Genomic DNA, 18,203 nt, shown 5'->3' on the forward strand with positions numbered 1-18,203 from the left:
TTCTAGAGTTCTGTCTCTTGGATCCTCTATACACAAGCTTGATCCCCAGGCCTGTTGGCTGATTTTAATTGAGATAATAAACCACCCACCCACCTCCACTGAATATTAATTGTGGGTGCTCTCCTGGAACTCTGGGATTTGGAGTAACACAAGGAAAGATTTGTGTCATGCACTCTAGAAAAAAGCATTAGCAAGCATCGGAAAGCTAGGGTGTCTCCTCTAAGATGTTAGATTATGGTAGAATCACATTGATAGCTATGGAAACTAATTTCCACCCTTCTACTAGTGGAACATTTGGATTTTTCACAACTACAGCTGTTATCACTTTAAATTGATGAGGATTACATAAATCAATCTTGACTTGGTGAAAGGAGGTATTGTCTGCAAAACATTCTTCTGCTTTTCTAGGTATCTATTACATATATGAGCTCCCCACATTATGATCCCAATAAATTTGTGAGATGTTCTGTTTTGAAGCATGTACCCAGTGTGTTTAGTGGCTGGGTAGAGATTTGGACCAGACTTTCCCCAGTCAAAGTTTAGCTTCTTTCTATTATATCACATTGCTTCTTTAAATCCTTGTGGCTCACATATTCCATGGGTTGGAGACTTCATTGGAATAGGGTGATCATGGAGAATCCTGGAATTAATCATTTATATGATATCGTTGCAGGAACTGGCCATTTATTTGTTGACTTTATATATCCCACCTTTCTCCCAAGACAGGATTCAGACTGAGCACACAAGCTTGCTTCACAGTCCTATCAGGGATAGCTCCTTGCCTCCTTATGATGTTTCTAGTGGAGAGGAAATTTATTATTATTTTTATTGAATTTATATCCTACCTTTTCTCCCAAATGGGATTCAAAGCAGCTTACAACAATTGATACAAAGGCCACTGCAATATAGTTTATGGCAGAAAACCTGAGTCCAGTTGACCAAACACTGCACAAAGGCCACCTCATGGACTGTGCTGTGGGGCATTAATCATGGCAAAATGGGTTTTCTTTTCTGCTGCCATTGTATTTGCACAGTGGCATCCAGCATAGCTGTCTTGGGTACTGAATTCTATGTTTTTCCTTACTTAACCGCTCAAGTACCACATCATCTATAGTCTTAAATATTTTTGCAATATACAGTCTTAATTAAACTGCTTGCATTTGATGACATGGATGGACCAAATCCAAGACTGTATGGCCACTAAAACCATGTGATATCATCACTTTAATCTGTTCTTTTTTTTGGGCGGGGTTAAATTTTCCTGGGGTAAAAGAAAGCTGAGATAAGCCCACAAAATAATGTATTGATACATTTGTCATGGCGTCTTTAGTTACTTGATTAATTTTCTGCTTCTGAGCCAAAGCTGCCAGTGTGGCCTGTAAGGGTTATAAAAGCCAAAAAGGGTTATGGAAGCCCCTTCATTTCTCGCTTAAAAAAGGAAATTTTCCATATACTCTCAAGATGGCAAAAATTATTCCTCTGTTGTAAAAGCCAGCTTTACTATTGGATGATTCATCTATTGCACAGTCTTTAATGTTCATCTGTTAAGAAAATGGATGGATTGTGTGGCTGAAGTTCTAACTCTAGTGTTCTGAATGACGCATGAGTCATTGAGCCTATTGATTTTGTTTTCAGTTTAGGACTAAGTCTGAGACTGCTTTGGGGGTCTCAGATGAATACTATTTTTCTGGAGATTGGCAGGGGCAATACTTCTCTGCTGGTTTTATCGGATCTAGCAGTGGCTTTTGTATCAATTGGCCACTGGATTCTGTTAAATTGGCTGAGGGATCTGATAGGATTTATGGGAAAGGCTGTGCTGCTTTGCAGAGACTGATGCTAAAGGACTATATAATTCTTGAAAGTTGTCACATGTCTGTATTATCATTATAGATGCTAGGTGACTACTGGGGGAGGCTATCTGGAGGTAAGGAGTTGTCATACAAATGTTGGTGATGACCTATTTTTCCCCATTTGCCATGGATTTAAGAATGGTGGGTCTCCATAAAGTAGGATCTGCACCTACACTGGAACATTTCAGAACATATTCACCTTTTCTAGTGCAAAAAAATAATAATAATCACAATTTTCAACTCAAAAGTTGGTTGTAAGACATAGATCCAAGGCCTGTTGCTTGCCTTTAATCCCTAACTGACTAAAACAGTGATAGCAAATGTTTTCGAAGCTGAGTGCCCCAACAAAATGTTTTTCTGGCATCAGGGGGCAGATCTTCTGATCTCTGGGGGCAGGACTTCCAGGGTGGGACATCTCTCCCAGCACTTTTCCTGGCCTCCAGCTGTTTAGAGAGCTGGAGGCCAGGAAAGGTCTGGGAAGAAGAGGGAGAGGCACATGCTTGTTCCTCCTTCCCCTTCTCGTGCCTTTCCCAGCCTCCAACTGGCTCTGCAGAGGCAGCAGGAGGCTGGGAAAGGTCTGGGAGGAGGAGGAACAGGCGAATGTACCTGTTCCACCTTCTCACCACTGGGTGCTGGGCCAAATGGCATCGCTTGCCATCTGTGGCACATGTGCCATAGGTTCGCCATCACGGAACTAAAACGTTGTACCATTTATAGAAAACACCTTGATTGCTATGATTTTAGTTCTCTTCCATCTATAAGTCATCAGCAAAGGACCTCCAAGCTAAAATGCATCCAACTGTGGGGAGGATGCAAAGAAATATTTTTTTTTATTTATAGCAGTTCCAAAGCTTTGGAAAGTTACCTCATAATTTCCAACTATTCTCCAAGCCTCTAATTTCCAGGCGTTACCTCAAAATTTTTTGATTGGGGCAAACATTTAGAGATCCAGTATCCAGCTGATTCAGCATAATTTAAGGCCAGTCTTATTAGTGCTGTATTCTGTTTTTATATCTGGCATGTGTTTGTGTGTGTGTTTGTACCCACTGATTTATTTGATACGAATCACAAACTTGGACGATGGAGGGAATGTTGTGGAATTAGCATATCTTGATTTCAGTAAGGGCTTTGACAAGACCACCAATTATATTCTTGCAAACAAGCTAGTAAAATGTGGGCTAGTCAATGCGACTGTTAGGTGGATTTGTAACTAGGTGACTGACTGAACCCAAAGGGTGCTCACCAATCCTGTAGAGAAGTGACTAGCAGGGTGTCACAGAGCTCTGTCTTCAGCCCAGTGCTATTCAAAATCTTTGTCACTGATCTGGATGATGAAACACAGGGCATGTTCATCAAATCTGCAGATGACACCAAATTAAGAGGCTAATACCCCAAAGGACAGGATCAAAATTCAAAATGATCATAACAGATTAGAGAGCTGGGCCAAAACTAACAAAAATTAATTTCATCAGGGAAAAATGTGAGGTACTTATTTAGGCAGGGAAAAAAAATGAAATGCACAAATATAAAATGGATGACACCTGGCTTGACACATGAAAGGGATCTGGGAGTCTTAGTAGACCACAAGCAGGACATGAGTAAACAGTGTGATGCAGCAGCTAAAAAAGGCAATGCATTTTAGGCTGCGTCAATAGAGGTATCATATATAAATTGAGGCAAACAATAGTACAACTCTATTATGTGTTGGCTGACCTCACCTGGAGTACTGTGTCCAGATCTGGGCACCACAATTCAAATGACCATCTGGATTGTATCTAAAGGAGCGTGACCAAACTGATAAAAGATCTGGAAACCATGCTCTATGGGGAACATCTTATGTAGCTGGATATGTAGCTTGGAGAAAAGAAAGTTAAGAGATGACATGATAGACATATTTACATTTTTACAAAGCTGCCATACTGAAGATGGAGCAAACCTTTTTGCTGCTGCTCCAGAGACTAGGACACAGAATAATGGTTTTCAAACAAGAAAAAAGATTCGACAAAAACATTAGGAAGAACTTTTGATAGTAAGAGCGGTTTCGACAATGGAATACACTGCCTTGGAGAGTGGTGGAGTCTCCTTCTTTGGAGGTTTTCAAGCAGAGGGTGGATGGCCATCTGTTGGAAGTTCTCTGATTGTGTATTCCTGCATGGCAGGGGGTTGGACTGAGCACTCTTTGAACTCTATGATTCTATCATTCTATTGTAAGGATAAAATGCAGGGGCCAAAGGACTTTGAAGAAAGGCTGGAATTTGTCTAAAAGGCAATCAGACTTGAAAAGATCTTTGAGATTGCAATATTTAGGAAATTACATCCTTTAAAATTTGTCACCAGAAGTTCTGATCTTGCATATGGCCCTACCTTCTGTCCCACCTTTTGTCCCCCTGCTGTTGTGCTGCACTGCAACTCATATGAAATACCCAACCAACCATTGAATCAATCAATGAAAATATCTAAAAGAACATGAATAACATGGCAGAAAAATAATAAAAAGAAGGATCATTCTGCCTTTTAGGGTTTGGGTCCCCCCCCCCCCCCCCAATATGTTGCTTGTTCAGGCTCTGCAAGTCTGAAATATTTTGCATGCCAATTCTAGAAGGGAGCAAAATCTTAAATTTCCTGGAATCTCTTGTCTAGATGCATTGTTAAAGACATGGCATGGGGCTAAATGTATTATAGTTCTTATTCTGTCAAGCAGTCCCTTCTCCTGGACCTCTCAAAGATGAATCTATAAACACAAGAAGCAAACAAAGAGAAAAACAAGCTATGAGTCTTTTTTTTTGTCATGGACTGAAATTTTAAAAAACCCTATTAATCAGAAAAATGAAATGCAATAGCTTTGTGGGTCATATGGATGAAATGTCCTCAAATCCATGGCCGCTTTTTAGTTAAGTTTCATAATGCCTTTCCCTGAATATATGCAAAATATATAAGGAAAGCCCAAGTTAGTTTAGTCGTATGTTACTATGTCCCATTTATTTTTCCTACCCCGTTCTCTAATTATGTTCACTGAGCTGCCATTAGAGCAAAGGAACTTATGACAATAATTATAATTGATTTCCGAAACGTCAACAAAGAGAAAGTAGTTTAAAAGTTTTCTTAAGAGGGAAATATTCTAAAAAACGGGAGACAAACCTGCAGTTTTGTTTTGTCTTGTCTGTGTAAGATCTTCATACTGGTCTGTAATTAGTGCAGAAACTTTCCTTTATTTTAGCTTCTACTATCCAAGGGTGAGAAACCAGGAAAGAACCTTGTCTCCACTCGGGTTCATCACCACTAAATATACTATTTTTAAAGGAAGATTTACAACTTGCAGAAGGTGCAAGTTGTTCTAACAGAAATCGTCTTTCAACTCCAGTCTTTTAAAAACATTTTAAGAAGCTTGGCATGGAAGAGCTTGGATACATCAGAGCACTTTAGCAACATACTGAATTCTGGGAGGGAATGATGTAGATGTCAGCAAAATATAGGAAAGAATAAGCAAGATAGAAAAATGTGAAAAACAGATAACCGCATGGTAAGAAGGAAAATTCCCTGCTAAGAGTTCTCCCCAAAGACATCAAAATACTCAGCCAATATCATCAAAAACAGAATGACAACACCCCACCAAGTAAGGGTGTGTGTTTGTTTTTATTATTCCCATTCCCACTGCACAGCTGGGGGTAACAGAAAGCACAATGAGGCAAGGCATGGCATGTCCAAAGAAAGACAAGGGAAAAACATCCCCAAACCTTGAATCCACCTATTTGTGTTGGACATCAGTCAGCCCTCTGTGGAAGGGGAGCAAAACCAAGGAAGGGCAATGGAGGAAGACATTGTGGTAGTTAAAGTAGCAGAATCCACAACACATGGGCAGAGCGGCAAAAAACACCAAAATCCTTTCACCCCTCCCTTTTGCATAGAGTTTTATTATTTTTTTTCCAGTATGTGTGTCTTTGTATTTCTTTCCCTGCATTTTTCTTTTGCTTTATTTCAAAAAGGAAAAGCAATAATGAACCACTTTGGGGGCTGCTGGAGGTTGCCAGGGAAAAGGCCCTGTCAGGAGTGGTTCTTCCCACAGATTCTGAATTTGTCCTGTGCTTTATTGAACACAGAGATTTGCTTTCAGTGAGCACAATGAGATTTGAACAGTACAGACAGTGTGTGCCTTATCTACATGATGAGGTGAGTCTGTTTCAATCACTAGCAAGATGAAGACGCAGAATGGGCTTATATACAAGAGGAATTGCCTTCACATTACACACATCATCTTCCTACAAAGCAGTAATTTCCCCCCGCAAATAACAAAATATTAAATAATTGATAGAATCTTTGTGTTTTTCTGCATAGTCCAAACCAATGGGATATATATGGATATTGATGGTTATCTTTTGTATAATATAATCTCATAAATCCCCATGTCAATTGCTAAACTCAACTATAATACTGTTTTATAATGCAATTCACCATCCATAACTCAAAACAACCTGGTGCCAACACTAGACATTCTTTGGCAAATGCACTACACACATTCACAGGTGGTTCTTCAGAAGAGGTGGTGGAAAAAACCAAGGCACAGCCTGGTCCTTTGCATAGGATGTTCTAGACAGAACTGCTTACTCTCCTTACAACCAAGGCAGGCCAAACCAAGTGACATTTTAATGGCCTTTAAATTAATCCAGCAGTAGTGAAGTGATGCACATTCTCCCTCACCAGTGTTAAGTGAAAGACCATGAATGGTAAAATTATTTTCTTTCCTTCACTTATGGTTTTCCGAACCAAAGAATTTTAAGCAACTGAGATATACCAGTATTTTTGTAATATTCCCTGTTTCAGGAATAAGATTAACAACAGCTGAACTTCAGGGGTATGTTACAATCTAACCGTAGGTGCTAATGGGCCCAACCAGCTATTCTGCTTCTAAAACATTTGAGGAATTGTCTTCAACACTACTCAATGAACAATTTTAAATGTTCCTTTTTTTAAAACAGGATTTTAAGTAAGCGCATGAACAGTGGCTTATGTTTTTAAACTTTAAACAAATCTGACTTTGAATAAGGTGAGGCTGAAATTCTTTTCGATCACCCCAATTGTGTGCTGTGAAAGAGATAAAACAGCAAATATATTGACAGAAGGATTTTTGTACTTCATCATTATAATTTGGAGGATGATAATGGCATACATAGCGCAAACATGAATATATAGACTAGTGTGGAACACAAAGTTTTGTTCTTGTGAGCATCCATGACTCAATCGGTGTTTGAATCCTATGAATTACAGTTAATTTTTGAAAAAAATTCTGAGACTACATAGAAAATTGGAATGGTGACATTGGGCTCCTGTTTATCAACATGCTCTGAGAATCATGTGGAATAGGCCTGTGAAGCAAACAGACTTTCCCCTCTATTCTGGGCACAATTATTTATTTCCACACAGTATTGGCAATTTGTAGAAGGGATGAAATGCAAAATCTCCTTTTTTTACTTGTTTGAAAATGAATTCACACTCTGTGTCTTGAAAATGTATTAACACTAGGGAGAGATGGCAAGGATTTTTTTTTTGTCTTCTCTGGAATGCTTACTTCTGCTTTACCTTTGGAAAACTACTGACCTAGAAGAATTCTCTTCAGTGGTCTTGACCTCAGAAATGTGAATACATTGCATACTGCCATGTTCTGCTCAAACCCCCTCCCCCCAACTCCTACATATCCTGCATGCAAAAAATTGGATTTCATTCAAAATCTGCATTATGTGGGTGGAAGGGGTTCTGTGTCCAGAAGGTTTCTGAACCAGTAGCATATGTCCACTGGTAGAATAAGGAACAGGGAAGGAATCTTATCTGGACTGATTGCACCTATCTCTGCAGTTTCTTATTTCTGCTCCGGAAAGATTGTTCCAGGTGCTTTTTGGGGATCCTCTAGAAGAATGCTGGAGATGGTGCTGAGGCTTCAAATGAGGAAATAGCAAAGATTGTTCATCCCCACTGGCTGGAGCATCTTGAGCATCAAGAACTTGGCTGGAGGCAAAAGTTTCTAAACCAATACAATCAATGCAGATATCCCTGTTTGCATAAAGTTGTCCTATCTGCATGTTTATTTTGATTCTGACATTTGAGAGTTTGCATAAATTATGATATTTTAGCAATAGTATGGTTGCAAAAGGAGATATAGACAAAGGAGACATAGAATATTAGGATGTATATTTCTGAAAAGCTATATTCAAAAAAGAAGAAGCCCATCAAGTTTTGGCTGTTAAGGTGGAACAATGAAGAAACTTTATTACAAATCATGAACTGAAATAAATAAAACAATACTTATATACAAATGCCATATATTAATGAATTAAAATGATTGATAAAGCAGCACCTGATTTGTTGTTCTTAGTATTCCTGAAAGAGTCCTTAATGTTTTGCCTATGTATAATTTATTGCAGGGACACTTAATAATATAAATCACAAAACAAGCACGGAGAGAAATTGTATTTGCACATTTGTGGGTTCCAGGGTTATGGGGTTTTTGGGGTTTCTTTTAGTATTTATAACCCACATACTCAGTCACCTTTGAGGTGTATCTATAGTACATACAGTGCTCATAGGGAAGATAACCTCTGATGAGAAGAGAAATAGATTGGATATTGAGGGCTGAAACTGCGTCTTGTAGGGCCGTTATTAAGATCTGGATTTTATATCTATGCTTTAGAGTTGATTTTTACACAATCTTCAAGTTCCTTCTCTTTGTCAAGTCACTAGTTTAAGATGGCTTTAATATTTTTAAAAATGTTATAAAACTATAATTACTCTGCCATCAAATCTTATAGAATCATAGAATCGTAGCATTTGCAGGATTGGAGGCCCACTTTTAGAAATCTCTGCAGATTGCCTTGCAAGTATGTCGAGTGCCTTCTTTTATATGCATGCAACTATTTTGTTTATTGTAATAATCTTCATAGATATCATTTCACATGGAGATTAATATAAGGCATATGTATACCTGTGACATTTTTAATCTATTCAGTTCATGTTTTATATTAATGTTTATATGTCTTCCTTCTTTTACTCTTTAACATCCTCTGAGGATAGTCATGTAAAATATTTATTGGCTTGAAAGCACTGGGTTTTTTTGGGGGGGTGCAGGGGGTGCTAGTATATGCTTGAATAATATCAATTGCATACATCTTAAGTTTCTGTCACTCCTTTACATCATATTCCATTGGATGTTTTCAGTCTCCTTTGCTTATGAAACTTGCATGAATACTATTATAAAAGAGCAAAGCAGAGGTACACATTCTGTGTCCCTCAGACATTACTTTTGCACACCCCGAAGTTGATAGAAGCCCACCCACATCTCCTCAATCCATTGAATGGTAGGGGAAAATACCATTCCTAGTTTTCAACGTAACTCTTTTCCGGCTGGTCGAAGCAAAAGCCTCTCCCATTCCCCAGTGAATCTGCTTCTCTATGTTTGTATGCAGACATGTGCCTCACATTCAACATTGGATATGGCCCTCCAGGCCAAAAAGTTTGTGTACCCCAGGATATAGAAAGATTTATCCCAATCCCTTTCACACAGCAACTTTCTGAAGAACACTAATTGTGTTTTCATCTGAGCCCACAAAGGTAAAAAATTTGTCTCTAGAAAAGCAAGTGACATTGTTAGGGATCCAAATTCTGACCAGTTGTTATTCACGAAGAAACAGGAAAACAAACAATCGTAAGAACAGGGAAAGTGCTGCACTGAGTAACTTAAGATTTGGTTAAAATATAAGAGTAAACTGAAGGTTCAGGGAGTGAAATATGTTTTTTCTTTCTTTCTTTCTGTGTGTCACTTATTTCAGAATATTACAGCTTCATTGAGAGAAGAGAATCCCATCTAGTCCCTATGTGTTAACATGTATGGCAGAAACTGGTAGCTAAAGAACCAAGAAATTGCCTCGGTTCAGTGCTATTTGCCGCAAAATGCTTCTGCAATATTTTTTTCAGTGATAACTTGTTAAAGAAATTTGTAGGGTACGGTAGCAAATTTAAGTTTTCCCCCTTCCTAATTCTTACTGGAGTTGTGGACGGTATGGCCAACTCCCCAGAGAATGCACTGACACTCTTCTCTAGCCCACATATACATTCCAGTGCATAACAGAAAAAGAATATATGAAAGGGGAGAATTATTGTTCAGAAGGAACAGCATATACCACTGAGGTTGGGATGGTATTCAGTTTAGTTCTGTGGGAACTTCTTGCTTTTAGAAAACTGGGGATTTGTTCATTTTTTCCTCCTTTTTACAGACCTTAAGGACAAAGCATTAAAAACAGTTATTTTTTATATATCTATTTATATAGTTCTTCATTTTGCCATTGGCTGGTTGACATCACTCCAGTCTCCTGTCTGATTTGGCTCTGTTATATTCATGTTATGTATGTGACTTTCCCCCAAACTTCAGCCTGTAAAATTACGACATACTGGATGGATACAGTCAGTCTTCAGATGAAACCATGAGGAAAGCAAGACCTAATTGTTTTAACCAACCTATGGAGAAATAGGAGTGAATGGGTCACAGAAAACATTGTGGAACTGAGAGAGAATGACACAGGGTCTTTCCTCCTTAGAATAAGAAAAGCCCTTGGTGGCTTCAGGAACCTGTTATCATTTTGAAGTGTTTTTCAAAGATGAGCCTTTCTTGAGGACACAATGAGTTGCAAGCAGTACTCCTTTGCTAGCTCCTGTCTGTATCGGTCCCAGAGGAGGACAGTGCAGACTATATTGCTCAGACTCCTCTCACAGTCAGAGGTTAGGGAAGCCTCATGTGGAAAGAATTGAAGGCCAGAGAATCAAAGGACAATTCGTGTAGGACAGTCTGAAGTATTGTTGTGGCATTAGCAACAACAGCAGCAGGAGCAATGGCCACAGGCTTGTGTTTGCCATCCTCTAATAAACTTGCTTGATTGAATCACAAAGGACATGAAGTTTTCAATCTGGTGGTAGCAAATGTATGACATTCCAGTATGTTCTGCAATCTTAAAGATGAGGGTGGGGTAGAAGGGGGTGGTTGATGGAAATGGAGAGAGTTTCTTCATCCTTCCAAGTGGTGCAGAACGTTCATCAGACAGGTACAATATGGAGGCCTAGGCTGTCACCCTGCAGTTTCATGTGGTTCCCATGGTAACTAGTGGCGGTCATAGGCAGCGGCAGCAGTGGGAGGTGCGGAGCCCCGGGATGTGGCACTATAATAATAAGGGGAACCTGAAAGTTAACACAGGAGAAGAATGGACTGATTGAAAGGACATACAGTAAAATAAAATAAGAAAGAGAGAGAGAGAGAGCATATTAAAAGAGACTAGAGGCAGAAATCTGAGGATGGGCACTTGTTAATGGTCTATATGGAGAACAGAGAAGAAAAGAAGACAGGCTATATTTGTATAACATGTTAGAACATGGGGAAACTATGTACACTGAATTACCTACTGCTGGGTACATAGAAGGAGTTCCAAAGTAGTGGGTTGCATCCTAGATTCCAATCTGATTGCGTACAATAGAAACATCTAGCTATACTGTATTACAAACTATCTGCCATGCATCTACAGGAGTACTGTATATATTCATGCATAAATCTAGAAATTAGGTTAAAAAAATTGACCCAAAAAACCTGATTTGATTTCTCCATGGGTCAATGTAAATACTGTAGTTTAACTCGTGTGTGTGTGTGTGTGATATATGTATATTTAACTATTCCCCTGGTGAACAACAACAAAAAAAGGTTTGATCTGCCCTGGAAGCACTGACCCGCTTCTACACTCTCATGAATCAGTCTTTAGTATGAGCACAAATAGTTATGCCTGCAGGTTTATGGTATTGTTTTCTTTTGCTTTGTCTTTAATATCCTTCATTACATGCCCTTAAGTTTTACCCTCGACTTACCCACGGGTCATATCAAAATCCATAATTTTGGCCCCAAAACTTATATATGAGGTTGACTTATAGTCGAGTATATGTGGAATTCCAAAGGCCATGCCACAGATGCAAAATATCACATAGGAAGTGACCCCTAGTTTATGTCTCTGCTGGTCCATCACACCTAAATTAGTACTGTTTTGTTGCTACATCAGTCTTATGGGTAGGTCCCATATTTTCTTCTGCCAGTAGGAATCCCCCTGAACAGAACTCTGCTACAGCTACCAGACCAGGGACATCTTTGCTGTTTCCCCCACCCACTGAAGTCACCAGTACTCCCTCTATTCCAAGAGCTCCTCTACACTCCATAACAGATCTTGGGGCACTGGAGGCTGCAGAAGGGCAAGGGAGACGGTGAAGATGGGTTTCTCCCTTGTTTCACCAGCTCCTCCATCCCCAGAAGGCAAATCGTGGACCCAACCCTTTAAACCTCTGGAATACCTAGGCTGCCGTTTTCATTCTGGGGGAGAAAGAGTTATAATTTGGGCTTTATTTTTAATATTTCTATATTGCACCAAATTTGTTGATAGCCATACCTATTAAGTGAAAACTGCTGATTAAGCCATCAGGATCCTTGAAGAAAAGCTTTTTGTTAGCAGTGCTGAGGACAAGATGGGCCTTTAAAGTTTCAATTTTGGCAAAAAAAATAGAAAAGCATAAACTGTGTAATATACAGTAGGAACAGCCTATTTAAGATAATAGTGCATGTACACAACACAAAGCTGTCCAAAGTATAAAAATACCCATCTAGTTTTAGGGAACGTGTAGGGAAGATGTGCTTAATTGTTTACATCAGTGATTCTCAAACTTATTCACCCTTTACATCTACATGCACATGTTGGGGAGCCCTCCCACTTGATACAGTATATGAATAAAAATATTTTGTTTTTTAGCGTGCATATATGTATACTCATATTTTAACATTTCATAAGGAAATAACATCATTAAAATCAGAACATTTTTTATCTCAATAAATTCAATATCCAACTCAACACAACGTTTATACCTGATGTGAGGCCTACATCATTAAGTATGAGAGAGAGAGAAGAGCCCTAATCTAACCTTCTCTCAGATGTCCTGAAATAGATTACTATGTGCAGTGTATTCATGTAAAGTAAAGAAATAAAGCACTGTCTCATGTACAATATGAACAAGACAGAAAGAGTTTGCAAGGTAATTCCAAATGCTGCTGATGCTGCACCGTATTAAAAAGAAAACCATCATTCCAGTTTCTTTAACTGATCATGGCCAGCTGTTTGTTCAGAGCAGAGTGAAGCAAAAAGGAATGCTTAAGATTTGGAAAGAACAACAGGAACATGCTTCTTCCAAAACCAGAAACTCTACCAGCTGTGGGATTTTGGCTTTGGAAAGAGCAAAGGAGAAGGAAAGGAGGAGCAGTGAACTTTGCTCCATCCCTTCCCAAACAGCGTCCTTGCACACACAAGCCCCTGCCTCCCTACCATACCCTGACATTCACTTTCTTCTTTTCCTCTCTCTTTCCCTGCCACATGGTCTGATGCTGAAGGGATACTGAAAAAGCGTTCCAAGCACCTTCCCTCTCTGGAGGGTCAGCTAATCAGTGCCTGTAGTCAGTGCTCCTCTTGAGATACTGTCATGCCTCCCTGGGGCTGCATCCAACGCGTGAGAACCTAGGACTTACACCTTTACAAGAAACCATGGTTCACAATAGAACTTGATCAACAGTTATCACAGTAACTTAATGAGTAAAAATTATTTTTACAGCACTTTAAGAGTAAAACATATTGCATAATCCAAAATGTCTGATTTTTGTAACAGCCCTGAGATTGAGATAATTAACTTTTACATGTTAAAGAAGGAAGAACTGAGGCAAGAGGAAATGTCTAACATCCCATGGAAATCCATATGCATCTCAATTTTAAACATGCTAACCACTTCATACAGTTTCCAATCAGTGTCATGGGGCCAATGTTCCATAGAATGTGGGAAGTGGAAATGGTAAGGACTGGTCAGGACTGGACTAGAGATAGGGAAAAGACACTGCATGGCAGCCTTATTAAGAGATGAAACACTGTGAGTTGATGAAGAAGCATCCATATAGGTGGACAATATCCTTCCTTCCTTTTGTTAAGCCTATTTTCCTAGGAACACAACTGCTTAATGAGGTTTTGATATGTTTACATGATCAAGGGGATAATTAGATGCAGAAAAGAGAAGAAACCAATGAAAAAGATTTATAGAAAATTAAAAGCTCTCAATTCAGATCTGTTTATATTAGGATAAATGCCTGCGTAAATAACTATGAAGCAAACCAGCATGGTGTAGCGGATTGAGAGCTAGACTATGACTCTGCAGACCAGGGTTTGAATCCTTGCTTGGCTATGGAAACCTACTAGGTGTCCTTGGGCAAGTCACACTCCCTCAGCTTCAGAAGGCAATGCCAAATCCCTTCTCAGAGAATCACAGAGTTGGAAGAGACCTCAAGGGCCATCCAGTCCAACTCCCTGCTATGCAAGAACTCACAATCAAAGCACCCCTGACAGATGGCAATCCAGCCTCTGTTTAAAGACCTCCAAAGGAGATTCCACCAAACTCCGAGGGAGTGTGTCACTGTCAAAGTGTTCTTACTGTCAGGAAGTTCCTCCTAATGTTTAATTGGAACCTCTTTTCTTATAACTTGCATCCACTGTTCCAGGTCTTATTCTCTGGACCAGCAGAAAACTAACTGGCTCCATCCTCAATGACACCCCTTCAAATATTTAAAGAGGACTATCATATCACGTCTTAACCCTCTCTTCTCCAGTCTAAGCATACCTAGCTCCCTAAGTCTCTCCTCATAAGACATGACTTCATGTATATGTTAAATCGCATGGAGAGACAAAACATAACCCTGAGGGTCCCCACAAGTCAACAACCAGGGGGTTGGAGTTCCTTAGCACCATCTTCAGGGTTTGCCCCTCCTGGAAGGAATTATTTTATTTTATTTATATCTTGCTTTCCCCCCTAAAATAAGCAGCTTACAATTTGAAAGAATACAATTAAAAACATAGAAAAGTGAGCATTAAAATAATAATAATAATAATAATAATAATAATAAATTTTATTTGTATCCCGCCCCTCTGAGAACAATCGGGGCGGCTAACAAAGTTAAAAATACAGAACATATAAAATCCCTACTACCCTCCCCTCCTTAAAAAAGTATTAAATCCAATACAGTATTAAAAAGGCACAAAACAAAAAATACACAAACAAACATACAAGTTAAAAACTGACCAAAAGGTCAGCAGCATCACACCCGCAAACAATCAGTGGGAACAGCAGTATCTTTCCCAGACATTCTTCTAAGGCCGGGTTCTCTATTCTGGGAAGGCTGCCGGAAGAGATCCGTCTTAACAGCCTTTTTAAAGCTGTCTAAGGATGTAAGTAGACGGACCTCATCTGGCAGGCCATTCCACAGTCTGGGGGCGATGATGAAATAGAATTAAACTGTTACAGTATTAAGATACATCACTGATTAGAAGAATAAAATTGAGTTAAAAAGATAAAAGTGCTTAAAAACAGTACATTTAAAACGGTACAACATCCCCAACCATTTTAAAAAAAAAACTTTCTGTTTTAAAAGCCTGTCTGAAGAAAAATGTCTTAGCCTGCTGACAAAAGGACAAGGAATGGGCCATTCCAACCTCCCTGGGAAGGGATTTCCAGAGTCTAGGGGTAGCCACTGAGAAGGCCTTCTCTCAAGTCTTTGCCAACCATGCTTGGAATGGTGGTAGAACTGAGAGAAGGGCCTGTCCTGATCTATATCTCAGAGTCCAGGCTGGTTCATACAGAGAGATATGGACTGCCAAATAGCCTGGCCCTGATCTATATCGAACACTGTAAATGTAGCCACAGTGCTTGCAAATCCCATCCCAGTGAGGTGGCCCAGAAAGATTCCATGGCTGATGGGATCAAAAGCCACTGAGATGTCCAGCAGAACCAATAGCGACACACTCTTCCTGTTGAGTTCCCTATGTAGGTCATCCACCGAGGTGATGCTGGACATCTGTCTCTATTCCATAGCCAAGCCTGAAACCAGATTGAAATACCATTTAGGTAATCCATTTCACCCAGAAATACCTGGAGATCACCAAACACTCCAATACACCATACCAAAAATCATATTTTTAACATTGGCTGATAATTATCCATTATAGATGGATTCAGGGATGTCTTTTTCAACAAAGGCCTCACAACTGCTTCCTTTAGGCAAGGCAGAACTCTGCCTGGTTATAAGAAGGTACTGACTACTCCATCATCCATTTGGCCAGTCCTCCTCTGGCCTGTTTGCCAGGAGAGGCAAGGGTCTAGCACACATATGGTGGCTTTGTTCTCGCCATAAATTCTGTCCACATCCTCAGGCAGTACAAATTGAAAAGTATCCAATAATACTGGATAAGCAGGAGCTAAGGCTACTGGAACTATATCAAATTGCAGCAATCTGAATAATTTTACCTACAAAATGTCATGCAAATCTTGTCTGTCGAGTTGTCAACATTTTCTGTTTGAGGACCAGTGTGTAGTAAACCTCTGAGCATGCGAAACAGCTCTATTTGTAGATGTCATGGTGGCAGCAAAATTTTTTTTCTTTGCAGCTTGTTCTGTAGGTCTTTAGGCTCTAGCCCTTGTTCAGACAGGCTTGCTCTAAATGTTCTACCAGCATCACTCTAGTCTCTGCCTCACTTGCTTCATTGCTGGTCTGACTTAAGATGCTCAGGTGTGATTATGCCCACCACCCTGGCCATTTCCCCATTCTAGAGTCAACCAGAGCTTCAACAGAATTGCCTGCCAGGAAAATCCTCAAGAGCTATCAGAAGTCAGTTCAGAAACATCAGCCTTCTGGGGTGGACAATCCTAAACAATCCCTCAGCCCTGTAGAGGTTCTGAGTCCCAGCAACCAGGTAATGATTTATCTATGACAATGGAACTGCAGAAAGTTCCTCCACACCAAGATCATTCTGACTCGACCCAGCACAGTAAACAAGGTCCAGAGCCTACCCAGCACCATGAGTAGCACCAGACATGACTTGTAACAGACCCATGGCTTTTATGGAGGCCATGAAGTCCCAAGCCATTCTCAACAGGGCAGTCTCAGCATGGAAAGACTTCAATACCAACCTAGAGACCAACCCAACTAGCTCATGAAGTTGAGCAGCACAATGGACAATACACCAACAGGATCTCTATTCTGTCCTGGAAGACTGGGGGAGAACAATGCTTCAGTGACATTTTTCCCTTCAGCACCCAACAAGCCACTTCGTTGTTGAGAGATCAAGTTCTTCAAGGCTCTATTTGTGTGTGTGTGTGTGTGTGTGTGTGTGTGTGTGTTTCATTGCTCCTCTCCGGAACATGGGATTCTAGGCAAAATTGTCCTGAACAGAGTCATACAGTCTGGCTGCATACAAAAATATGTCTATGATTGCTTGCAGCCAACCTCAGTTGATCTTAGGATCTTATGAAAGCAAAACAATGCCAAAAAAGTTATCTTCATGACATTCTAATCCTGGTCTATGTCAGACACACCCTGGGAAGACAGTTGTGCTATAACAAAACATTTTGATCATAGGAAGCCAGCATGAGAGCTGGCTGAAGAAAAGGCCCCTCTTATATATATAAATAAATCCTCCTCCCCACCCATTATTAACTGCCTGAAGAAATTAGGTTGGTTTGCCACTGCAGCCCTGGGGATAGTATCCTAGAATTAGTTCTGTGTATCTCTGGATGGGGAAATCAAGATATTCTTCCTCAAAATCTAGTTGAGAGTGGAGCTGGGAGGAATTCAGGAGGCTGAACCATCCTTCACCAGTTAGTAAGGAAAATAAGAAAAATAAAATAAAGACAAACAGAAGAGAGAGTGTGAGAGATGGAAGAAGAGGTGGTAGGTCAAAAGAAATACTCACTTAGTAGTGCAGGGTTGCTGAACCTCCAGGCCTCATTGTAGGTTGTGTACTGAGGGTGGCTGTAAGGATTTCCTGAGAATTCACTCCCTAGAATAAGCAAAAGAAGGCAAGTGATTCATAAAACAAGTCACACACTGAGGGAGGGAGGGAGGGAGGGAACACAACATTTTGGCATTTTCTGACAATCTATTCACTAGTCACATGAGTATCCTGTGAGGTAGAATGACTGGCCCAAAGTCTCCCAGTAGGTTTCATGGCTCATTGAATGTAACAGTTCTTCCACATTGGCTGTCAAAGATAATTGTGTGTGACACCACAGTAATTTGTTGCTTCTCTGATGCATGCATGAAGTTCAGAAATAGACAAACATAGGCCCTGTGTACACTGCATTTCCTATAAGGCCAAGTCAGTATGGTCAGTAGAGAATGGTGGAGGGTGCTGAGGTCCGATAACATCTGAAGAGTCACAGTCACTCCATATACAATTTAATGCTGCTTGATGTCAACAGCTACAT

General features: G+C 40.0%; 1 protein-coding gene across 6 annotated transcripts in view; it reads right to left on the reverse strand.

Annotated features, from left to right (window-relative positions):
• Window positions 1-9,644: 9,644 nt before the first annotated feature.
• LOC149318974 (paired box protein Pax-2) overlaps window positions 9,645-18,203 on the reverse strand; it is a 162,682-nt gene continuing 154,123 nt past the window's right edge. For 3 of the 6 annotated variants that reach the window (XM_089507934.1, XM_089507935.1, XM_089507932.1), the window contains 2 exons: window positions 17,690-17,776; window positions 9,645-11,044 (listed from right to left, as the gene is read on the reverse strand). In XM_089507934.1, the coding sequence (XP_089364060.1) occupies window positions 10,923-11,044; window positions 17,690-17,776 (209 nt within the window). In that variant the 3' untranslated portion in view covers window positions 9,645-10,922. Of the gene's footprint in view, window positions 11,064-17,689; window positions 17,777-18,203 lie in introns of all 6 variants that reach the window. The other 3 variants (XM_089507936.1, XM_089507938.1, XM_089507933.1) reach the window with 1 other exon arrangement.

Source organism: Sceloporus occidentalis, unplaced genomic scaffold, assembly GCF_023333645.1.
Source record: "Sceloporus occidentalis isolate IW3139 unplaced genomic scaffold, rSceOcc1.0.p SCAF_2, whole genome shotgun sequence".
Taxonomy (NCBI): domain Eukaryota; kingdom Metazoa; phylum Chordata; class Lepidosauria; order Squamata; family Phrynosomatidae; genus Sceloporus; species Sceloporus occidentalis.